Source organism: Thamnophis sirtalis, unplaced genomic scaffold (assembly GCF_051295495.1).
Source record: "Thamnophis sirtalis isolate CommonGarterSnake01/CBP01778 unplaced genomic scaffold, rThaSir2_p1.2 scaffold_10, whole genome shotgun sequence".
Taxonomy (NCBI): Eukaryota; Metazoa; Chordata; class Lepidosauria; order Squamata; family Natricidae; genus Thamnophis; species Thamnophis sirtalis.
Window position 1 is genome coordinate 26040380 of NW_028261390.1, and position 26469 is coordinate 26066848.

The following is a 26469-nucleotide window of genomic DNA, read 5'->3' on the forward strand; positions in this document are numbered from 1 at the left end:
AAATCCTGATGTGTGTTTCTGCTACAAAAACACATCCTACCCCTGGAAAAATGAGGCATCTGCCTTTTTTTCTGAAAAAGAGACAAAAAAAGAACCCAATTCTATTTTCTAAGGCTTATTATTATCTATCTAGGGATAAGCCCTTTAGGTCTCACCTGGACCTCTTCATATGAGACAATTTCTACTTTCAAAATTCCTGACAATGGGCATCTGATGGTGGGATTCTAGCGTTATAATCTAATCTTCTGGCAGGGGCCTATAAATTACTGGATTTAGCATGATACATTATAGAAGAAATGCATGATAGAGCACTGCCCAAGGGGCACATCCATTTTTATGATCCTAGCTTTAATCTTACTTAAGTGTAATGGCTCAATAAGTCTCAAAGTATAACAAGAACAATTGCTTTTGTTTTGCAGGGAACAAATGAAATTTAACAAAAATATAAAAGATCACTAGGTTTTGCATACTGGCAAAACACAATGTACTTCTATGGTGGGGAATGACTGGCTAGCTCCAGAACATTTACCGTATTTTCACGCATATAACCCGCGGGCAATGTGCGTTTTTACCTACCCCGCATGCCCCCCGCAGGGTATAAAAGTGGGCGAGGTATACGGAAAATATTTTACACGATAGCGACTAACAGATTAACTAATCTGTTAACAGATCTCAGCACTTTCCCTTCTCCTCCGTTCCTCCCGAGGCGGGAACGGAGGAGAAAGCCTGGGCGAGCTGGGGAGGGAAACTGCTGAGATGGTGGAAGGGACGGGAGGCAGGAACAGGCAGGAACGGAGGAGAAGGGAAAGTGCTGAGATCGGGGAAGGGACGGGAGGCGGGAATGGAGGAGAAAGCCTGGGTGAGCTGGGGAGGGAAACTGCTGAGATGGTGGAAGGGACGGGAGGCAGGAACAGGCAGGAACGGAGGAGAAGGGAAACTGCTGAGATGGTGGAAGGGACGGGAGGCGGGAACGGAGGAGAAAGCTTAATCATCGCGGGTTATATAAGAAGGTGGGGTGTATAAAAACTTGTTTACATAAATCTTGAAAACCTGTGGGTTATTTGCGTGGGCGGGTTATTTGCGTGGGCGGGATATATGCGTGAAAATACGGTAGTTCACTGTTGACATTAAATAAACTCAGTGAATTATTTTTCATCATAAAGAAACCATGTTGCCTTTTCAAACTTGTAATCAGTGAAGCTGGGCTTATATACGTTTATCCAAGAGTGTGAGTGTGTGTGTGTGTGTGTGTGTGTGTGTGTGTGTGCCCGTGTGTATGTGTGTGTGTGTGAAAGGCAATGTAGCTCTGCATGCAATCCAACTACACTTGGGGAGGGATCTATACTTGAGGATGAAGTTTGAATTCCTCCCCCTCCCTCCGACCCACACACGTACCTTTTGCAGCTGTTTCAGAGAGGATTTCAACTCTGCTCTTGCCTGCCATCATGAAAAGAAGAAAAAATGCAAAAGGAAAAAGGCAAGAGCTGAGGTCAGGCTGAGCTAGTTGCTGCCAGATGACTCTGCTTAGTGCTTAACTGTTTAAAAAAGCCTCTAAAAAAGTGCCCTCTACAGGAGGAGGCGAGAGAACGACGTCCATCATCTACATCAGGAATTTTTCGGCTTTTAACCCTTGCTTAACTCTGCTCAATTGATCATAAAACACCAGACTAGATGAGGCATGTCGTTCTCCTGCCTCCTCCTGTAGAGGGCACTTAAACAGTTAAGCACTAAGCAGAGCCATCCACTGTGACTCTGGCAGTAACTAGCTCAGCCTTTTTCCTTTTACATTTTTTTTCTTTTCATTACAGTGGTGAGGCTCTGCCTCCCCTGCCTCCCCTGATTGCACGTCCCTGTCAGCGTCTTAGCCACTGAGTCACCCTTTCAAATTCATTTGTAGACTAAACTAATTTGCTGCAACATTTCCAAATATGAATATCGGTGTGGGAAAAAATAAAATTTAACTATAAGGACTGTGTTTTTAGAAAACAGATAAACGTTTACCTTCCCCATTATTATTTTTTTTCCAGAGAATATAATCTTTTTCTTGCTTTTCAAAAGTCAGAGTAATGCCACTTGAACAACAGACAGGAGTCAAGGCAAGCAGCTTAGCAGCAGATACAGAATACCAATCTCTCTCTCTCACAGCCCATCTCTGGCTGAACATGATGTGATTGCAGGGTATCAGGTACCTAGAACAACAAGAGGCTATTATTAAACTAAAATAGCAGAGAGAAAGAGAAAAAATGTCAAGGGAGCCTTATTTCTTATTTAGATTAAAACACACCCCAAACCATTTTTACAGAATGACTGAAGATTTCTGCTGCTGAGCCGATGCTATGCCTGTAATATGTAAAAATAAAATAAAAGACTGCATTTTTAGTTGTAGACATATCAGGATACTGTGACTTCCTGAGTCATTAATAGTGGGCTAAGTGAAGCAGCAGTTCAAGAGAGACTTTGGAGATGGGTTCTAGGGAAGTTTCCATGAGTTCTCAGCCAGGAAGATGAGCATCAAAAAAACCTTGTACAATCAGAACCCTGGAAGGCAGTGTTTTCAATGCAACAGGTAAATCACATTTCCCTGCGCATTAAGCCCATGAGAGGGTTACAAAAAGGAGAGGATTAACTTTATCCAGAGTAGTTATCTCCTATTCCTCCATCTTTTCAGGAAAAGACTGAAAACTTGTAAATGTTTGCAAAAGTAAATATTATGCTAATTAATTAAGTAGTTTTAACATGGCCTGGGGAAAAAAATAGATATATGGTGTCCATTTGACGGATCGTTTCTGAACTTCCGGTAGGTCCATTGGGCCCACTTTTCACCCTCCCCGGACTCCAGAGGTTTTCCTGAACCCTAGGGAGGGGGGAAATGGACTCCCCATCCCCCTGGAGGCCTCCAGAAACTGGAAACGGATCATTTCCGAACTTCTGCTAGGCCCATTGGGCCCATTTTTCACCCTCCCTAGGCTCTGGAGGCATTCCTGAAGCCTGGGAAGGGCGAAAACGGCCTCCCCCGGCCCTCTGGATGGCAGAAAAATAGCTGACCGGCACACTATGCGCGCTGGAGCTGAGAGCTCACGTGACGGCAGATATGGCTCCGCGTGCCACCTGTGACATGCTTGCCATGTTTGCCATCACGGGTCTAGGTATTTCCCGGGCTGGAAAGCAAAAAGTATTAGGAGAAGGAGAGATTCCCAATCTCTTCTAAAATATGTTCATTCCATTAATCACCCCCAGCTTTCTGAAGTGTCTCCAATTGAAGTAACTGGACAACTCTGGAGGAAAAACTGCATGGAGATTGGACGTAAATGATACCTCTTTTTCCTTTTGGAAGACACAAGGACTAAAACATGAGATTACATATTGCCTTCTGTACATACAGAGGTGAACTGAGTTATTCAACAACTATGTGAATTTAGAAAAAAGTAACTCTTCCAACGTTGTCACTTAATTTCTAACAATCCTTTCCTGCCCTTCTCTTAAATTTCTGATAAGCCTCTTTCAGCCAGTTAAGTCGTCCTGTTTTTAAATAAATCCCCCTTTTTTCTACATGCTGAATGGTATAATTGATCATTATAGCTGGTGCGAATTAGAAGCTAGGCCGTCTCTGCTGGAAACCCGTTTTGTGGAATATCCTCTCCTCAAGAGTTTACAATGACTCCAACCCTGTCGGCCTTTAATAAGGCTTTAAAAACTGTGTACCCAGGCCGGGGGCATGGAATGTATTAAGTGCTTTATGTATTAACTAAGAGCTTTACTATTGCTTAGTTAACTACCTCAAATGTTATATGTATTTTTTGTTGTTGATCTTATTGTTTTAGGTTTTTTTAGTTGTTTTAACTCTTATTGTTTTAGAATTGTAAGTCAAGTCATGTGGCTGAGATAGGTGGCTATAGAAAATGAATGAATAAATGAATGAATGAATCAAACAATAAATAAATAAATAATTGTATATATAAATACAAATACAATAGCAGAGTTGGAAGGGACCTCGGAGGTCTTCTAGTCCAACCGCCTGCCTAGGCAAGAAACCCTAGAGCTGTTTCAGACAAATGGCTATCCAACATCTTCTAAAAGACTTCCAGTGTTGGGGCATTCACAACTTCTGGAGGCAAGCTGTTCCATTGATTAATTATTCTAACTGTCAGGAAATTTCTCCTCAGTTTTAAGTTGGTTCTCTCCTTGATTAGTTTCCACCCATTGCTTCTTGTTCTACACGCAGGTGCCTTGGAGAACAGTTTGACTCCCTCTTCTTTGTGGCAACTCCTGAGATATTGGAACACTACTATCATGTCTCCCCATGTCCTTCTTTTCATTAAACTAGACATACCCAGTTCCTGCAACAGTTCTTCTATGTTTTAGTCTCCAGTGCCCTAATCATCTTTGTTGCTCTTCTCTGCACTCTTTCTAGTGTCTCCACATCTTTTCTACATCGTGGCGACCAAAACTGAATGCAGTATTCCAAGTGTGGCCTTACCAAGGCATTATAAAGTGATATTAACACTTCACGTTATATTGATTATATCCCTCTGTTTATGTAGCCTAGAACTGTGATGGCTTTTTTGTCAGCTGCTGCACACTGCTGGCTCATATTTAAATGGTTGTCCACTAGGACTCCAAGATCCCTCTCACAGTTACTACTATTAAGCAAGGTACCACCTATACTGCACCTGTGCATTTCATTTTTCTTGCCTAAATATAGAACCTTACTCTTTTCACCATTGAATTTCATTTTATTAGGTAGTGCTCAATGTTCAAGTTTGTCAAGATCCTTCTATATCTTAAGCCTATCCTCTGGAGTGTTGGCTATTCCTGCCAGCTTGGTGTCATCTGCAAATATGTGTATTAGGTAACCTCATGATATCAATTTTTATGCAGTACTTTGCACTGTAAAATCAGAAAGGAAAGTTTGACTTTACCTTAAAACTAGCTGCAACATCACATCTTCACAATGCAAACTGATAAGTGTTTTGAACAATGCCAAGGACACCACACAAAGCTGGGAAATGATAAACACAATATGAATGCATACTTTTTCATCCTTTCCAAGGTAAAAAGAAAAAACCATATATGCAAATAGCACCCAAACTGAATTGCAGTACATTTGAAAGGAATTATATAAATGTTTTACTTTGTTACGTATCTCCAGAATAATTAAATTAGTACTCCTAAAAGCATAAACCAAAGATAAACAGAGATATATACTGGAATATGGGAAAAAGAGCAAGAAAAAGAAAAGAATGGTGACATGATTTGAAAGAGAATTAAACTGTAATTAAGTTCAATACGCTCAAACATTTGTATGACAATTTTGCCATGTTTAAATATGGACCTTAAACTGAAAATCGCTGTTATTTCTAATATGAAAAACTATGTTATAGTAGACAGCATTTATCTACTTTATTTAATCAAAATTACAGGCCATCCTAAAGAGCCAGTTTAGTTAGTGGGTGTAATGGGGAATGGCAACTGAATTACCTTGTAGCAGTCACTTTTTCCCAGCCCTAGGATTTAGGCAATGGCAAACCACTTTTGCAATAATTTGCCAAAATAACTGAAACAACTTGATATGGCAACTCTCCTAAAAATAAACACGATTGAAAGGAAAAGATAAAAAAGGCCACCTTAGCCACACCCATAATTCTGGACGAGACTCCATCTAATATTTCCTGAAAGCCAGGAAAGTCAGGTTAAGATTGGCCCAAGAGAGAGTGACTGGTCCAAAATTACCACATAAATCAGCTTATCTTGCAACAGATGGGCATAATCCTGGGTGTCTTTGTTGTCAATTATTTATAGAAATCAGTCCTGTTGTTAAGTTATACAACAAACAAGTCATTTAACATCATTTATGCATTATGGCATGATTCTGAAGGACAATATTTCATAACACCCAAACTCTCTATTTATTAAACCGATACAGTTCAACAAAGACAACTCTGGCAATTTACAGTCGCTGTTGCAACAGTTTTTGAGTAAATCTCCTTTGGAACTGGAATCATTGCAGAATATGTATGTGCATACATACCTCCCTCAATCATATTTATTTGGCCCAAAATAAAGTGTCAGGCAAGGGGAGAGGCAGGAATGCAGACTGAAGCAAATGTTTTTATTTACTGCTTCAGAATCCTATGCAACTGGAATCTGCTACCATGTTAGCTATTTGGGGGACATAAGTACCATACCACAATTATTCAGAAGAGGCAACCATTTAATATCTTGTATTTCTATTTATACTGGTAATCCAATGAAGTAATCAAGCTGGTCATGTGGATATTACTATTACTGATAACACTGGATCAAACAACATTATACTAAACAAGTGTTTGGCTTCATGAAAATGGACCACTTAATTCTAATGTCAAGATTCCAAGTAATATACCCATAGCAAGCAAAACTCAAAGGCAGGTATTCCTCAAAGAAGTTTTATTGGATATATCATTTTGGCATAGATCTGGTGAAAACTGACTCCGAAGGTTCCCACGGCTTTCACCTAATTAAAAGTAAACGTTTTTCCCCTTCCCCAAATAATCACATGGTCCAATCAAGGTGCCATTCGGTTGCCTGGTAACGTCATTCATCCTCTCATGGACCAGGTGTGAGAAGTCCTTGGTTCCCAGGAGAAAGTATTTTGTTTTGGCTACAAAACCCCAGCTATCTCTATTTCCCCCTCCCTATCCCTCAGTTCCAGTGTGGCAACACTGAAGCCTCAAAATGGCTTCGGTCAGGTCAGCTTCAGGGTTGACATCTATTTCTCTAAAATTGGGTAGTGAAAAAATTATATAAATAATTTCCAACTAGTAAAAATCAGTATCATTAGTGTTTTATACAACCACATATATTCTGCTGTTATGTATTTAATAGCTGTAAAAAACCCAAAAAATAGTCTAATGAAGTAACAAAAAGAATAAATCAATTTTATACTGCTGAAAGGCTGGTTTTATTGCCAACTTGTGATTGTATTGTTGTTTGAATTAATTGTTTGATTGTTTTAATTATTTATACAATTAAAGTTTATTGTATTTCTATGGTTATTTTAATTGAAAGGAATCAGACTTTAGGATTTGATGTAAGTGAAATAATTGGACACAAAGCTAAATAAATAATAAAATAAACAGTATCTTAAAAATTTTACAAATAGAGGCAAAATGCCATGCCTGAGTATCTTAAGCTAAATTTAGAATTAGAGTTAAAAGAGTTTAAAGTTTCCCTTGAAATTAAGAACTTTTTAAAACACATGGCTGCAGTATGTAGTCTAAAGGCAATAAATAGAAATCTCTCAACAACTCCCCGCCAGAATCAAAGACAAGAGGAAACTGAGGCAGGAAACACTTTTAAGCATGAATTTATGTGGCTGAAGTATACTTTGGAAGAGGCGTAGAAGGGCAGAAGAAAAATGGAGAACATAATTTTGGATATGGTTCACATTCTTTTGTGGCCAATAGTGTAAATGATATTGTTTTATTGGCAGAACTGAATTTTGAGATGAGGAGAGCTGGGAGAATTTCAAGATTGGAAACAGGCACCAAACCTAACAGAAGCTTGATATATCCATATTTAGCCTATTAAATGCAAAAAGAAAACAAACAGCAAATTATAGCACTGAAAGGAACTGGTCTGACTGCCAAATTTTGATGGTGATTATTGATTACTGTTTGTCAGGCCACAAAATGGGAAGCTGGAAATTTAGCCTGTAGCCTGCTCTCCCTGTTTAAAGATATTCATTGTAAATCTGGAATGTTGATAAATGTTCAATGTCACTTAGAGAAAAATAGTTTATAAGCATTTTGCATGGTTAGAATCAAATTAAACAGTCTATTCTATAATTACTCATTTATTTATTTCAGTTATATTCATGCAGGTCATATTCTTGTTATTCAAATTTCTTTTTCATGTATAAGTATTCTGAATTTCAAATCATTTCCAGCAGCAAAATTATCAATACTCTTCTGGATGCCATAACTATGTTTACTCAAATGCTTTCATCATTCAGGGCCATTCTGAAAAAAAAACAGTTGTCCTAATATTGTAGATGACCAGGATAAGCTTGAGGGAGGAATCAAATGCACCATCAGTCTCTAGTCCCTTTACACTCACAAGAGATCTAAGTCTAGCCAACCATGAATTCTGTTGATTCTTGTCTACAGCCAATTTGCTTTGACTGTTAGAGAGCTTAAGCTTGCAATAAACTTTTATATTCATTTGAACTGCCTGGACCCCTGATTTCCTTGGCCTGACAAATACTATGCAACAGTCAGGATATGGGGGGGGGGGGAATGACCACTGCCAAATGGCGGCCATCTAGAGCAGTATTTCTGAACCTCAGCAAATTTAAGATGCTAGCTGGGGAATTGGCAGTTCATACATTTTAAACTTGCTGAGGTTAAGAAATGATCTAATCCAGGGGTGTCAAAGTCACGTCATCACACCATCGTCACATGATATATTGGGACTAAACCAGGTATGGGCATGGCCAGCATGTGATGCATCTGGCCTGTGGGCTGGGACTTTGACAATTTCCATGATGTAGACAATTTCCATGATTGCAAACGTACTACCACTTTATTGAATAAGTAAAAGAACAGAAATAAAGAAGCAAACACTATGAACAATACCATTTTCTTAACTAAAATAAATTCATTTCACAAAAAGAAAACTAAACGAGGCAACTGAACTGCATTGTATCTCATTATGTTTTTCAGTTCTTTCAAAATAAATACACATTCAAACTCAAAAAACGCTATGGCCTAACTGAAATTGAGAAGTGCTATATGTGAGTTTGTGTAAGGATTAACCTTTGTATGAAAGGCTGTTGAGACCTTTTCATAAGCCATTCAGAATTCTAATAAGGAACCAGTATGCAAAGATTAACAAATAATATACACGGGAGTTATTTATCCACACTTTTGGTTCTGTTTAAACAAGACTGTTTCCAGATCATAATACAGTAATAGTTGGCTATAAGAAACAAAATGCTGCACTAGTTATAAGTGTAGTTTCGCAGAAGCCAATTGTACAAAGTGTGCTGTTAAACCTGTATAAGGGGGGCACTAATAGAACAGCTAGGGGATGGCAACAGAAAATAATAGGTACTTAGTCAACTTCAATGAATGGCCTGTTACCTATATTAATACCATATTTTATCTATATGGAACCAAAGTTACACTCATTATATAAGTGATAAGATTTCAATTTATTTTTTCCTTTTGTTTCCCTTTTTTCTTGTGTAGCATTAGATTGTTGTCCTGAAAACATGGGTTTGATTAGGGTTTTTCAAAAATGTCCTTTTCCAATGTTTATAAGTTGCACATATATCTAAAACGATTTCACTAACAACGACGAGAAAGAGTGGGCTAGACACCCCTCCCGCTCACCTGAAATGGAGTATTTATCCGGCTTGCAAGAGTGTCCAAGATATGTACATTCTCATGACGGTGCAGAAGGATGAAACTAAGAAATATCTTGAGTAAGGCTGGCTCAGAAACGCTCCGCAAAAAGAGATCTAGGTATGCAGTTGTAGCCATCACTTCTTCCACTGTCACCTAAAAATGAATAATTATTATAATCTATACCAAAATTCAAGCTTGTTTACATTTTTAGAATATCCTGAGTGCTTGACAAATTAGTTTAAAAAGTAGTATGGAAAACAAAATCACAAAAACAATATAACACAAATAAACATGGGAACATCACAAAGATAAACAAAAAGCAGTAACACTCAACACAGTCCTAACAGTCTAACAACAGTATATATAGCTTTTTTACATTGTAGCAAGTGTGTGTTATTTATTTTTATGACTTAATCCAGCCAATATATTTTGGGACTGATCTTTGTGACATTATCTTCATTAAAAATACAAATGATATGCTTATATGAAAAGTTCAGAGATCAAGTCCTCAGATTCAAAAGGAACTATGGTCTCATGCAAATATTGTCAATTACAGACATTTTAAAACTTCTGTTTAAATCTTGTTTATAAGTAGATCCACCAAGATATAGAAGTTTAAAGTTTTTATTAGAGGAGCATTAACCGAAGTACTGCACAGTATGTTCTCTGCAGGGAATATATTTATTTTATAAGATTACTTGTAGAAGCTCAGTGCCTAAAAAATCTTGCTAATAGAGTAAACAAGCAATAAGCATTCTAGCAGTAGAGCAACTGCTGAGGTATAGCACAGAATGTACTCAGCAGAAAAAAAAATGCTTTCTCTTCATTCTTGCAAAATTACTTGAGAATGCATGGTGCTTGGATATGCATTTAAATTTAGCTTAGAGAATAAACTATCTTTGCCAATGAAGTTTTATTAAAAATATGTAAAAATATTCCTTGTGGAATATTCTGTATCTGCATAGTTGCAATTTGTATGAGCTTTGAGATCTAGCAATACTGAAGGTTGTATGTTATATTACAAGCCAACAATTCAAATAGGAAGAACGTCATCTGAAAAATCTACTTCACAACAAAGATTACAAGGCCCTGATTATCATGAGATGAAAAGTCAAGAAATTAAAAAAAAAGTAGAAATAATATACGAAAAATGAAAGGCAGAGATTTCTAGAATATCTTTGAAAAACAATGGTCAAATACGTAAGATTCTTAAAGCAATATAATCAATCAATTAATCAATTAATCAATTATAGGTGCTGCAAAAATGTGTTAAAATTGGGCCTTGACTTACAAATAAAAAAAACGTACGACCAGAAATCTGGCCCTGATTGTAAGTCCAGAACTACCTAGAAATATACTTTAATAATTTACATTTTCCATAATGATGTAAATATAGCAATAGTAACATTCGTATTAATTTATATAATTTGCATGTAAATACAGCAATAATGTTTGTATCAATTTATATAATTTGCATAATAATGCATTTGCATAAATTCTATATACTGGTAGAAGAAGATATTTACATTTCTTTTTCTATTAAAGAATTCTTCTGTAAAGAATAATTTACATTTACACAATGGTGAAAACAGAGATGAAAATGTAACTTCATACTTAACAAATAACTGGGAATAATGGACAGTTTGCACAGTATCAGAAAAAAGTTCTGAGCAAACAAAAGTTCTAACAGTTAATGAATTTTTTTCCCCGATAATTAACAGTAATTTCTTGTTACATCATCACTTCCTGGGACATATAATTCTATTCAAATTAGCAGAATATTAAAGTGTTCTTTCATTTAAGTTAGTTGATATGACAGATAGACCAAAACAGGGAAACAAATCTTTTAAAATATACATATGTACAGAGACAACAGTGACTCAGCTCGGATTATTGATCAGAAATGCCTTTATAATAAAGTTTTGTAGCACATGGGGACAGGTTAGAAAGAAGCGATCTATCCCAAAAGTTGTCTTTCAGATGTCACTTGAATAATCTAGTCCAGCTCCATGCTGAGTACAAGATTGCACAGAAAGATGACTATTCTGGTTCTATTTGAGACTCCTAGCAAAAGAAGTCTCTCCACATCGTATGACGGCCTGATTCAGGAGCTGACAACCTGCCCATTCCCTCCCATTGCTTCTATAAATGTCAAGATCAGGGATAGTGAACCTTTTTGGCACCGAGTGCCCAAACCAGAACACACATGTGCACATGCGACCCAGTAGCTCAAAGAGCAGCTGACAGGTGCGCATGCATGTACCGGCCACCTGGTGTTCTGGTTTCCGGCGCGCGTGAAGGCCAGCTAGCTGGCGTGCATGCGCGTGCTGGAAACCAGAAGAGCAGGTGGTATATGCATGCTGTCCAGCTGAACTTCACAAGTGCTGGAGCCCCGGAAACCAGAAGAGCAGCTGACAAGGGCGCCCATGCCCACAGAGAGGGAACTTCATGCCACCTCTGGCAAGCATGCCATAGGTTCATCATCATGGGTCTAGATCAATCCTGATTCTGACCCTCAGATATGTTCCCTCATTCACTTCCCCTTCTTTATGTCAACTCTTGTTATAAGATATTTGAAGACTGCTATATCAACTTTTTTTTGTAGGCTTAATAGATAGAGATCCTTTAATTATTCATTCAGATCTTGGATTTCTAATTTTGGAGCTATCCTTTAAACCAGTGTTTTTCAACCTTTTTTGTGCAAAGGCACACTTTTTTCATGAAAAAAATCACGAGGCACACCACCATTAGAAAATGTTAAAAAATTTTAACTCTGTGCCTATATTGACTATATATAAAGTGTTTTTCCCACAGCACACCTTACACTATGTCACGGCACACTAGTGTGCCGCGGCACAGTGGTTGAAAAACACTGCTTTAAACTTCCTACTTCTATCACTATCCTTTCTGAGCAGTAATAATCAGACATTTGACCAGGACAGAGTAGATTTTAATTAATATTTTGGGGAGAGGGACTAAGCAAAAAAGGAAGATCTATATTCTTACTTTAGTAAATATAATCTTAATTCTAGGGTTCAGGGCTCTTCTTCAAATCCACTAGATGGCACAAACTCGCCTTCTCTAGCTAATGTATTTAAAGATAAAATAAATGATAAAAGCCAATGTGTATTCAAAATTGTTCCGAGTGTGGAAATAATAAACTGAGACCACTTTTTATTTAATAAATTATTAGAGGTTAACAGCCCTGAAAATTGTATTATCTATTTTGTGTGGTGAAAAAATGTAAGATTGCAATCATATCACTTTTATTAAAATCTCTTAGTAGTAGCTACTGTGAGTACACTTTTTTCATCTACAAAATCCCGTTCACTTGCTACAAATCTTCTCTACCAATATCAGTAAATCGGTACCATTGTTATGGGGGGAAAGTGATAAAAAGAGACAGTTTGGTCTAGTGGTTGCAGTATCTGGTTAGAAACCAGAAGACTGTGGGTTCTAGTCCTGGCTTAGGCACAAAAGCTGAATGGGTGATCTTGGGCCTCTGTTTGTCTCTCAAGCCCAATCCCTCTCCCCCCTCTTCAGGGGAAAAGAGGAGGAGGATGGAGTAGTAGATATATTTACCACCTATCCGTAGTTTGCCACTTAATAAAGGTGTGATAATACATACATACAGGTGAAACTCAAAAAATTACAATATCGTGCAAAAGTTCATTTATTTCTGTAATGCAACTTTTGTATCTCATTTGGAAACCAAGGACCCAGAGTATGGAGGAAGAATGGAGAGGCCAATCAAGCACAGTAATCCCACGGTCATTGAACCAGTTTTTGGTGCTTTTGGCAAAAGTTGCTTTCATCAGAAGAGAGGACTTTGGACCACTGTGCTTCATTAAGACCAGGGTCAACGCAGCCATCTACCAGGAGATTTTGGAGCACTTCATACTTCCTTCCACAGACGAGCTTTATGGGGTTGCTGACTTCATTTTTCAGCTGCCCATACTGCCAAAAGCACCAAAATCTGGTTCAATGACTGTGGGATTACTGTGCTTGATTGTCCAGCAAACTCGTCTGACCTAAACCCCTTAGAAAATCTATGGGGCATTGCCAAGAGAAAGATGAGAGTCATGAGACCGAACAATGCAAAGAGTTGAAGGCCGCTATTGAAACATCCTGGTGTTCCATAACACCTCAGCAGTGCCACAGGCTGATAGCTTCCATGCCACACCGCATTGAGGCAGTAATTGCTGCAAAAGGGGCCCAAACCAAGTACTGAGTACATATGCATGCTTATACTTTTCAGAGGTCTGATATTGTTCTATGTACAATCCTTGTTTTATTGATTGCATATAATATTCTAATTTTTTGAAATGGTGGATTTGGGGTTTTCATGAGCTGTAATCCATAATCATCACAATTATGACAAATCACGGCTTGAACTATCTTGCTTTGCATGTGATGAGTCTTATCTCATATATTAGTTTCACCTTTTAAGTTGCGTTACTGAAATAAATGAACTTTTGAATGATGTTCTAATTTTTCGAGTTTCACCTGTACATCACTAATCTCTGGTTTGTTATACACTTCTACCCCATATGAAGACATTTTAAAGATCTGAATTTATAAAGTTTTATATGTAGAAAATGCTGGTATGTTTTTTCTTTCTTGGTAATTTCACTTGTAATTTGACTTTCCAAGAATGAAATGATCAACAAAAGGTATTCTATCTACTGGAACCTATTCTTTCTTTATATATTATATATAAAATAAAAAAATGTTCTACAAATATTTCTGAAATACTACTCATATATATTGATCCCTTTCTGGTTATTGGAGGAAAAAAACTAAGTTTTTCCACTAATTAAATTTAACTTATTTGGTCAAGTGTGGCTACAAATTAAGTTTGGATGGCATGCAAACATATTTTTAGGAGTCAGTGTTAGGAGGCACACAAACATGCAATCTTTTTGTGTCCAATAGGATTATAATCACAATGGGAAATAATCTGAAAAATGACCACAAAAAAGTAATTAATAAGTGGGTGTCATAGCACATTTTGAGAATTAGAAGAAAAGCAAAATTGAGATTTTTATTAATGTTCTGAATAGCAAGTTATCCTGAAATATTTTCATAAATTGTTATAACTTTCCATCATTTAATAGCTAAAGTGCTTATGCTACAAGAATACATTTTTAAATACCAATCTACATTTGAGGTAACTGCTAGGTTCTAATTTAGATTTCCCGTCTAGCTTGTTATGTTTATGGGTTGCCATCTGGAGAACAACATGTTTATTTAGGCAATAGATTCAAAACATGTTGAGAAAAAAGATGAGAACATAATTAACAATGAACTTTTGTCAAGAAATTCTTTGTCAAGAAGATCCATAGATTTTTAAATTAATTATTCTGGTTATTAAAGGGCTATTTCATTTATTTCAAGTTTTTTTTAAAAAAGTATACAAAAGATTTACAATGCTCAAAGAGAGAAGACAGAGGGAATTACTTACCCACATACCTTTTTCCAAAAATAAAAAAAGTCTTTATTAGGAACAAAGAAAGGTTTCACTACCCTTATAGCAAATAAAAGAGTACACAATAATTAAGAGGTAATGAAAGTTCTGCATATAAATGGAGACATTCAGCTAAAAGTGAATGCCTAGTTTATTAAACTCTTCAAGTGAAACAAACATTTGTCCTTAGTTCAACACATCAGGGAAATATCAGGATCAGAAGTAGAATTATTAATCTATGTATGAACAAACTTTTCATATTAGGTTCATTTTTTTTACTCCTATAATCCAGGTTGTATTAGTCAAGCCTCTTGTATAATGAAATTGCACATTACGGCTATAATGCAGTATATTTGTATTGTTGCCAAAATATATTAAAAGCCTCTGTATTAAAAACATGCCAGCTTATGATTTGGAATATTATCTACTTGACATCTCATTCATCAAATTTTAAAAGAATACTTTGTTCTACTGAAGAGAAGTCACTTTTTGCTTTTGTTTTTTCCCCCTTCCATTCAATTGCGTCAAGTTCTTGGAGACTGCCTGGGCAAGTCTCTCTTCAATTTTCTTAGCAAGGTTTTTCAGAAGTGGTTTTCCATTGTCTTCTTTCTACAACAGGGGTGTCAAACTCAAAGCCCGTAGGCCAGATCCACGGGGTGCTTAGATCTCGCCCATTGGTGCTCCTGCCAGCAAAAATGGAGCTTTGTTTTCAGCCACGACGGTCTCCTGCAGTCCTCTACCAACAAAAAAAGAGCTCGGGGCCATACGTATCCCCCCCCCAGCTTGTTTTCGCTGGCAGAGGGCTGCAGGAGGTTGTCGTGGCTGAAAACAGAGTTTGGGAGCCTGTTTTCGCTGGCAGAATGCCATCATAGGCATCTCCGACAAGAGTGACCTCAAGCTGACCAGTTTCCCCCTAGCCACACACATCCAGACCCACCCCCCAGGTCAAACACAACCCTGATGCAGCCATCAATGAAATCGAGTTTGACACCCCTGTTCTAGGGCTGAGAGAAAATGATAGACCCAACATCGCAGGCTTTATGAACAAGGCAGGACTAAAACTCATAGTCTCCTGGTTTCTAACCTCATGCTTTAACCACTACATCAAACCGATTCTCTGCTTTTGTGTTCTCTACCAAATTCAATGCCCAAATATTGGATTTATATTAATTTAGCTTTATGATTTATATTACTTAGCACTAACCTTATGGAGAGCTGGGGCCATAACTGGAACCAAAAATCCATTATAAATGTAATTCACAAGCTGGTTACGAATCAAAGAATGTGCCACCTAAAAATGGAAAGAGAAGGATATACCTGAAATAATAAATAAGCATTTACTTTCCCAGAGTACAATTTAAACATACATTTAAAGAAGCTGAACTTGAGTAAACCACATCCATATTTTAAATTTTCTCTAGGTCCTACATCTGCACTTGCAAATTTAACATTTTCCTGAAATTTTACAGTATGTATATATCACATTTAGAAACTGCTTATCTCACTCAGGGAGTGACTCCGATCAGTGTACAAATATACATAAAAGGATAAAACTTATATATATATATACCGTATTTTTCAGAGTATAAGGTGTACCTTTTTCCCTCAAAAAAGAGGCTGAAAATCTTGGTGCGTCTTATACACTGAATACAGCATTTTTTGCCTCCTGAAACCCTGCCCCCTTCACCAAAATGGCCATGCAGAGCCTGTAGAAGGCTTTCAGAGAGCTCCTGGGGGCTGGGGAAGGCAGAAATGAGTGAAAAACAGGCCAGATTTTGCTCAGTTTTGCCCCCCCCCCAGCCCCCAGGAGTATTCTATAAGCCTCCTAAAGGCTACGCATGCCTTTTTTGGGGGGGAAACGGGCCCATTTTTGCAAAAAATGGACCGTTTTTGGGAAGTTTGCAGAATGCAAAAACTTTTTTTTTTAATTTGCCTCTTCAAAACCTTGGTGCATCTTATACTCTGAAAAATATGGTAAACATTTTAATAAAAAGCAGTTAGAAACAAACATTATTAAAATTAAAAATTAAAAAATGGGGGATGGATTTCAGGGCACTAACAAACCCCATAGCTGTGTGCCCCTCTGTGCCTATCTATACACCCCCAGCAATTTTAAAATTATTTAAAATTATTTATATCTAACTGCTATTGCTAAAATTATTTTTTATTGGAAATAAATGCGTTTAGAAGGTTTTTAAATTCAAATCTTCAGTTTGTCACTCTCATTTCCCTATAGATCTGTAAAATATCCTTCCCAACATGCCTTACTTCAGTCTATTCCAAATTATTTAATGACTTTTCATTATCTCTATTATGGGCTATGTCTTCAGCATTGACAAAATAAAAATAAATAAAACTTTTTTTAAAAAAATTCCATCAAAATGATTTCAATTCAAGCAGTTTTGCATACATTGTTAACTATTTTAATGAGCCACGGTGACACAGTGTTTAGAGTGCAGTACTGCAGGCTGCTTCTGCTAACTGCCAGCTGCCAGCAATTTGGCAGTTCAAATCTCACCAGGCTCAGGGTTGACTCAGCCTTCCATCCTTCCGAGGTCGGTAAAATGAAGACCCAAATTGTTGGGGGCAATATGCTGATTCTGTAAACCGCTTAGAGAGGGTTATAAAGCACTGTAAAGATGTATATAAGTCTGAGTGCTTTTGCAATTACTGCCTCTCACTATGAAAATGTAAGTTCAAGACTAAGAAATATGCACATAAAACTGCCTACTAAATCTTAACTGGTTAATGTTACGAAAATCACTATAACATTCATGACCTCCAAATACTTAATGTAATATTTAACTGATAATGAACTGTATAAGTTATGAAATAAGTATTTGTTATATTTTTCTTTATCTCTGAATTTATTACAGAAGTTAAAAAATAAATCACCAAACTTGAATGTCATTTTTTTTTAAAGTCAATACATTTTAACTATTGAAAAGGTAGGCAAGATAAAACAGTTTTAGGTGTAACAATCCAGAGTCAGGATAGACTTCAAAAATACAAAAATACACAATTATTTCATGCTACCTATATATAAAAATCTGATCCACTAATGGTCAAGGCAAATTGGCCCTAGGTAAGACTCAACAGAATTCATGGGGGGCTGGACTTAGTTATCTTGTAGGAGCGTGGTAACTCTAAATTGATGACCTATTTATTCCCATCCTTTGGCTTAGCCTGTTCATCCCCTACATCCAGATATGTATAAAACCACATGTGCTGTGGATAATTTAATAATAGTTTAAATAGGAAAACATTTACTTCCATAATACGAGAACCCGGAACATCCAATTAACCCTAATAGCAAAACAACAGCAATTTTTCTTACTAACATAAACTATCACTAACTTGGAAGTTTAAAACAGGAATGTAAAACTTTTTTTGAACCAAGGAAGAAAGTTCTCCAAAAAAAGTCATCAGAGGCCAGATAAGAAATGAATTTAATTTAATTTAAACTTTAAGATTAAAGTTAATTAAATTAATTCTTAGCCATATAGTACTTTTCTGCACTATGCCATCCAAAGCCATAATTTGATGGCAATTTATGAAGCCCTCTGATACTTCATATTTCATAAAACATAAAGTTATTAATAACTACTAGAAACTGTAGCTTATTTGTTTTGTCTATTGATATATGCCTCCAAATGCCAATTATCAGCAACCATGATCTGGAGAGTATTATTTTATTTATTCTATTTTGGCCATTTCATACAATGTTTTTGACTAGGTAAGCCTGACATAAAATCTTGCATATGATCTTGCAGGACCTCATAAAGTACCATGTTATATATTTAAGTTAAAAATAGCAAAACAGCATTTAATACATGACTTCAAAGTAACAATAGCATGTTTTATAATTAAAATAAAAATGAATGCATTTATCTGCTATTTTTTAAGAGTGCTCCATTCAAAGGAAAACATAGCCTTTGGCTCATAAGAATGAGTTCCACATTCAGAAATTATTCTATATTTAGAATGTGTATGTATGCAGAAAAAATACACAACCTTTTAAAAACATAACAGACAGAAATTCCTTTGGCAAAAACTTGTCATACAAAGTCTTGTATTCTGGAAACACTGCCACACAGAATTTCTGTGACTAATAAAGCCTGCACAAATCAAAGCAAAGGTATAGATTAGGGGTGTCAAATTCGATTTTATTGATGGCCACATCGTGGTTGTGTTTCACTTTGAGGAGCGGGGCCAAGGGGCATGGCATCACTCCTGTCAGGGGGTACCTGTGGTGGCCCGAGCGCTCTGCCAGCAAAAACAGGCTCCCAAGCTCCATTTTCGGCTGTCACAACCCCTCTGCTAGTGAAAATGGAGCTCAGGAGGGCAGTTTTCACTGGCAGAGGGTTGCAGGAGGCCATGACAGCTGAAAACAGAGCTCAGGAGCCCATTTTCTCTGGCAGAACCATCGTGGGCAGGTGCTTTGCTGTTTCCAGGGCGGCCCCACAGGCTAGATCTAAGTACCCTGCAGACCAGATTCGGGCCCCGGGCCTTGAGTTTGACAGCCTTAGTGTAGATGCAATAAAATCCGTAGTATAATGTATAATCTTATCATTAACAGATGAAGAACAAGAAGCAGAATGGACAAAAATCCCTAATTACTAGCTAAAGCAACGAATATGAAAAAAGACACATTTTAAATACTAAAGAAATCAAACCCATCTACATATACACAGCATATTCTACTACCATAAAGCAAAATGTAAATTACAGGTAATACTTTATTTATGATCATTCGTTTGATGACCTTTCAAAGTTATAATGATGCTGTAAAAAGAAATCACACTTACGACCGTTGCAGCATCCCCTCGGTTACATGGTAAAAATTTGGACTCTTGGCAACTGGCATGTATTTACAGCAGTTGCACTGTCCTGGAATCACATGATCACCATTTATGCCAGGTGGCTTCCACCAAGCAAAGTCAATGAGGGAATCTGGATTCACTTAATGGCTGTGGGATTTGCTGAATGACCATGGCAAAAAAAAAGTTGTAAAAATGGCTGCAAGAGGAAGGTGTCAATTTATTTTCCAAAGCATCAGAGAGCAGGACAAGAAACAATGGATGGAAACTAATCAGAGAGAGAAGCAACCTGGAATTAAGGAGAAAGTTCCTAACAGCAAGGACAATTAATCAGTGTAACAGCTTGCCTTCAGATGTTGTGGTTGTTTCATCCCTGGAGGTTTTTAAGAGGAGACTGGACAGTCACTTGTCTGAAATGATATAAGATCTCCTGCTTGAGCAGGCCACTGGACTAGAACACCTCCAAGGTCCCTTCCAGCTCTATTCTGATTCCCTTAATGACCACATCGTTTAGCAATGAAAGTTCCAGTCCCAATTAGGGTTCTAAGTCAAGCACTATCTGTACCACAAATAAGCACAGATTCCCGCCCAAAACTACATTAATTGCTTTGCAACAAAAGTTGCTTTACAAATACATGTAAATTGTTAAATTTTGTAACAATCATAGCAATGACAACATCGCTCAGACTTATATGTCACAATACTGCATTCTAACCACTGCTCCACCAGGACTCCTCTAAATAAACTTGTATTTCATTTATATATTATAATATATATATATATTATAATATATATTAATATATTTATAATATATTAATATTATGCTGATATTCATTTCAAAAAATAGTATGCCACACATATAAAATAAAGAATATTTTTTTCTAAATATTCACAAAATTGTATACTACTATTTTAAAATACTACTTCCATTTGTAAGTCTTTTCTCTGGCCAGTACCTGAATTACTGCATTGCAGAATTCAAAAGAATTCATAAATTGTACAAGAGCTGGAGAAAGTAAACAGTCGTCTTTTAGAAGGCAGTGCCATTCTTCTCCATTATCTTCCAGCTTTGTAGGCAAAGATGAATACAGACCACTTAAGCCTGTTGCTAGCACCTGCAAGATGAAAGAGAAAGAAAAGAGAAGAAATACAGATTTTTTTTGTTTAAAAAAAAAACATTGGCATTTTCTTATAAGAATAAAAACATGTTTTCAGTTTGTGGAAGTTAATTCCAGTAATCTAAAATATTTCCTCCCAATAATTGCTATTATGCTGTTGAATAGCATCTGAATTTAGGTTAATGGCAGATTTGTATGTACTTAATGTTATCACATAAAAAGTATTTCCAAACAAATTAATACAAAGAGAACTTTCCCAGTTGAAATATTTACAAAATAATCAGCAGCTTGCAGGTTTTTTTTTAAATTAAAAACAGAAAAGTGGTAAAGCTCTATGTCAAGCAATAGGGCTTGGTGGCTATATCCTTTGTTACATTTCTATAGTTTTGATAACTGGATTAAATATTTAAATGGCAAACAGAAATACAAATCTCTATGATGCAACTATGGCTCCCTGAATTATATATACTTACAGAAGTCTGTTTATCTGATTCATATTTCTCAATGTTTAGCTTTGTAAAGAAACATATTACCCAGGAAAGACATCAGATATGGAAAGCATAGAATGTGGATATCTTTTTCCCCCCTAAATTTTGTCAATTTTCTCCCACAATTTACATTTTTACGTATTTCTTTATTTCTAAATAATGGGCTACAGGTCCTTTAAAATGGGATTCACTCATCCAACAATCTGCCTATATTATAAAGATACCATCTTTATAGTAGCTAAAAAAATCTATGGAAGACAAGGCGTAGATTAAATTCACTTTAAATAGATATCTATAGTTTTAGAACTAAATAACTGAAATGATTTAAACTTGGCATCAATGCAAGCAAAGCTTCATGAAAGAGTACTAGACATAGGCAGTCCTTGACTTATAACCCATGACTTAGTGATCATTCAAAATTACCATAGGATACCCCGCCCCAAAAGGTACACATACAACCTACTTCTACCTAAGTTCCAATCGCCAGAGACATTTGGGGCCCTTGGAAACTATCGATTATTTATAAACGTTTACAGCATCCTGCAATCATGTGACCATGATTTATAACCTTTTTGCTGAAAACTGGGTTTACTTCCATGTGTAAGACTGTTTAGCAAAAATGTCTCATAGCAAACAATAGGTCTGAATCACCACAGCATTTGCTTAACAACAAAGATTCACCTAACAACTATGGTCTTTTGCTTAATGACCACCACAAAAACTGCCATAAAATCAGGTCGCTCACATCATGACCCATTTTACAACTATGCTGACATATGACTGTAATTGGGAGGCTGCATCAAGGACTACATGTACAGTTCTAAGACTTACAAATGCATATTTAAATTAAAATAATCTTGACAGGAACGGTGAAAATAATTAATTTTTTTTTTAAATACACAGACACACATATGCATTTAAGTAAGAGAGAAAAATTGCTATTTGTTAGTTATCTACCCCTCCATAGGCATACAACATTTTGAAACAAAACAAAAATAGCTTTTATCCTTGGGCTGTCAAAATTCTGATATCAGGTTTAATATGATAAGACTTGCAGGGCCAGGGTAACATGTGACATGTTTATACCGGTGTAATATAATGTTATACACATATATCGTATTTTTTGGAGTATAAGACACACTTTTTCCCCTCAAAAAAGAGGCTGAAAATCTGGGTGCGTCTTATACACTGAATACAGCATTTGTGGCCTCCTGAAACCCCATCCCCTTCACCAAAATGGCCATGCATAGCTTGTAGGCGGCTTTCAGAGAGCTCCTGCGGGCTGGGAAGGGCAGAAATGATGTCTTTTTTGCTCAATTTTGCCACCACCCCCAACCCCCAGGAGTGCTCTATAAACTTCCTAATGCCCTGTAAACGGGCTGTTTTTGCAAAAAATGGACCATTTTTTTCTCATTTCCCCCCCACTCCCAGAACACTCTACAAGCCTCCCAAGGGCTATTCATGCCCTTTGTTTGAAAAAACGGGCCTGTTTTCATTTTAAAAAAAGCCATTTTGGGGTGTTTCGCAAAGTGCAAAAAAATTTTTTTTTAATTTTGCCTCTTCAAAACCTTCGTACGTCTTATATTCCAATGCATCTTATGCGCCGAAAAATATGGTACACACACACACACACACACAAATGTGTGCTAGTTAGTACTTATTTGGGTTTAGGGATTTCTTTTTTCTTTTATGTATTGAGCTATTGAGATGCATTCTGTGTTTTTTTTTGGGGGGGGGGTTGCAACAAGGGAGGCTAATTCAATTTCATTGTACATACAGTATGTTGTACATTGGCAATAAAGGTTTGATTTGCTTAGAAAAATAAAAACCATAACTCATAAAATTTCAGTTTTGTAAAAACTAGCTAAAATTCATTTGGAGTGGTTAAAAGAGCAGGTTTGTTTTTCCACGCGTCAAAATGAAATATTAATTCATTTAAAAATAAAATATCTTGCCAATTCTGAATGTTTGTGAATTTGCTTGGGAAAGTGCTTACAAACGTATTCCAATACCTAAGTTACAATTAACCAAACTGAGGAGGAAGGAAAATAAGTTCTAGCCTGTCAAGTTAATGTTTCAGAAATGTTAATTTGACAATATACAGTATCTCTAGGTTTGATGTATTCTAGTCACATAAATAAAGACATTAGCTTCCCACCAATTTATTTTGTGAATGTGTTAATTTAGCAGCTACCTCTTTCCAGCAGGCAATTATTCCTGAAAGCTGTCCTTCCAATCATCTTTATTTCACTAAATTAAACTGAACAACAGAAGATTGTACAAAAGGAATGTTTTTTCCCACTTCATTATTTTTCTTTCCCACCCCTGATTGACATAGGGAACATTAAAAAGAAATGTATATCCAGTCCTTCAACTCTATCCATTTTCATTTTTCCAGCTACCACTAGTTCAAGGTTGCTCATCCATCTGAGAATATGATTTGACTATATACTTGGTCTCCAAGCTCAATGGACATGGGTCACAACAGAACTGGGTCAGAAGAAGATTCCTCATCGTATTTTAGGATATGGGAAGTAGGGGCAAAGTTTGCTCTTAAGGTTCAGTGAACACAATTCTTCTAATTCTACAATAGCCACAATGGATGAAAATGACAACTGGGAATATTCAGCTCAATGCAAATTGAATTTTGCTGAATGTTAGAAAGATTCCATGTGAGAACATCATCACTGAAAAAGAAATCACGGTGGAAAAAGATTATCTACTAATATGCTGCCATGGGCCACAACAATTTTGCACAGGTAAGAAGCTGCAATACTGCTGTATGTTCAGAAAATCTGCCAAAGTATACTAAAATAATGCTATTGACTACTTTTAAAGTGCTGTTATGCTTAGATATTGTATATTAAAACGATGTAGTTTAATTAAAATTTTGAATTTACTGCCTTTGAGACAGGTCGTGCTTTGCTTCCAAGTCACTGAAGGCAATTCCCGATTCATCTATTGAAACCAGTACTGTTTAACTTTGCCAGCAGCAAAATAGATTTGGGAGGTATTTTGCATGCAAATCACAGCTATAAACTGTGCTTGTGGGAGGACAATTTACTATTTTAAACTTCCTTGTGGGATGACATTTCCAAGGTCAATTCTGTAAACCCTAATTATAATATCTAGCATTGCTTCTTATATATGTGAGCATGGATCTTCATAATTGCTAACTGTTTCCAGAGGCAGAACATATTTATGAAGTCAGAGAACATTACAGCCAGGGCATGACATGTTTGCCAAATAGAAGTAAATCCCATAGAAACTTTATCGACAGAATTCAAATACTGTGCTGTGTCTGGTTTGATTAACCAGTTTATTAAATGAATGACAATTGCTTAGGTTCACACAATATGCTAAACTATAAACCACGTTGTATAAATCACTGTAAATGGATTTACATAAACTACCACTTAAAAATTAAACTATTTTATTGGTCTGCAAGCATCTTCCATGCAAATTTTTAAAAATTCATGCCTGTTTTGAGGAGAAAGTCTTCAACTTCTAAAATAGCATCCTAAATAAATTCCACCACACATGTTAAATATAACAGCATAATTTTAAGATGAAGGATACAGTCGGGAACAATTTGCTCCATTCTGTATTTTTTTCAATAATAAGGAAATATTACATACAGTGTAACATTTAACTGGAATTACTTCACTTTAATTAGAATTAGATTATTCAATTTTTATCCACTGAGAAATGATAAGAAACCCAAAATCTGAGGCATCATTCTGAGTTTTCTCAAGGGAAGACCAAAGCTTCCCAAACTGGAAAGATCATTCTTATAAAGGCCGCATATTAGAGATATTTAACAATTAAACAGCCCTCAGGAATGGTCTGTGTTCTTTTTATTATAGCCTCGGGTTTGCTACCTTTATTACTTGTCTCACTCCAACATCCTAAGACAATTATTCTAATTAGTAATGTATTTTGATGATAATGGCCCCTACTGTTTGAAGGTTAACAAACTAAACACATTTGGTTTTAATCTTCTAAGTAAAAAAGTCTTCCTAAAAATTAATTGGCAAATGTAGGCGTGTACGCAAAAGCATGGATCTAATAAACGTATTTATCATGAAAATACCTTTTTAAAAATAAGTACATTTTATATGTATTCATTTAAATTAAATCAACAAGGTTTCTCTAGGCTGAAAATATCTTTATGGAGAAGGGCATTGGGGATTGGAGGTATAATGGTTCCATTTTATTCTGCATTCTATGACATTTTAGAACATGGATCAGAGAAAGGAAATAAGGATGTAAGGGGTACTACAAATTGAGTCCTATGCCTGAAGGAACTGGGATTGTTTAAGACAACTGAGGGAGATATATGATAGATATTTTTCAAATATCTAAAAGAAGGCAATATAGAATATAACCTGTTCGCCATCATCTCAGAAGGCAAGAAATAAAAATAATTAATGTAAGTTATAGGAAGGCAGATTTGGTTATTGTAAGAAAAAAACTTCTACCACTAAGTGCAATTTGAAAGTGGAAAAATTTCCTGGAGACATCATCAACTCCCATCAGTTCAAGCAGAGAATAGGCAGCCATCTGTTGGCAATGCTTGATCTTCAATTGTTGCCCTTAATTTGGGGTTAGATTCAATGTATAAATAGCCCTATCTAACTACGTGATTACATGCAAAGTCAACATTATACAGGTGAAACTCAAAAAATTAGAATATCATGCAAAAATTCATTTATTTCAGTAATGCAACTTAGGCCCTCACCACTGTCATCATGAAAAGAAAAAAAAATTTAAAGGAAAAAGGCTGAGGTAGTTGCTGCCAGAGTCACAGTAGATGACTCTGCTTAGTGCTTAACTGTTTAAAAAAGCCTCTAAAAAGTGCCCTCTACAGGAGGAGGCGAGAGAACCACGTGCCTCATTTAGTCTATCTTTATGATCACTTGAGCAGAGTTAAGCAAGGGTTAAAAGCTGAAAAACCATGAGGCACATGGTTCTCTCGCCTCCTCCTGTAGAGGGCACTTTTTTAAGACGTGAGCAGCTCCTGCTTTTTCTTTTTACATTTTTACATTTTCATCATGGCAAACAAGAGCAGAGTTGAAATCCTCTGTGAAACAGCTGGAAAAGGTATGTGGGTCAGAGGGAGGGGGGAGGAATTCAAAATTAATGTAATTTTTAAGTAATTGTATTATTGTAAGTAATGTGTGTGTG

At 36.4% G+C, this 26469-nt stretch overlaps 1 protein-coding gene across 2 annotated transcripts in view; it reads right to left on the reverse strand.

The window, feature by feature from the left end:
• FHIP1A (FHF complex subunit HOOK interacting protein 1A) overlaps window positions 1–26469 on the reverse strand; it is an 86721-nt gene that overhangs the window by 21912 nt on the left and 38340 nt on the right. For both annotated transcript variants that reach the window (XM_087724318.1, XM_087724316.1), the window contains 5 exons: window positions 20633–20791; window positions 16061–16147; window positions 9375–9542; window positions 4920–4999; window positions 2002–2189 (listed from right to left, as the gene is read on the reverse strand). In XM_087724318.1, the coding sequence (XP_087580444.1) occupies window positions 2002–2189; window positions 4920–4999; window positions 9375–9542; window positions 16061–16147; window positions 20633–20791 (682 nt within the window). The remainder of the gene's footprint in view (window positions 1–2001; window positions 2190–4919; window positions 5000–9374; window positions 9543–16060; window positions 16148–20632; window positions 20792–26469) is intronic.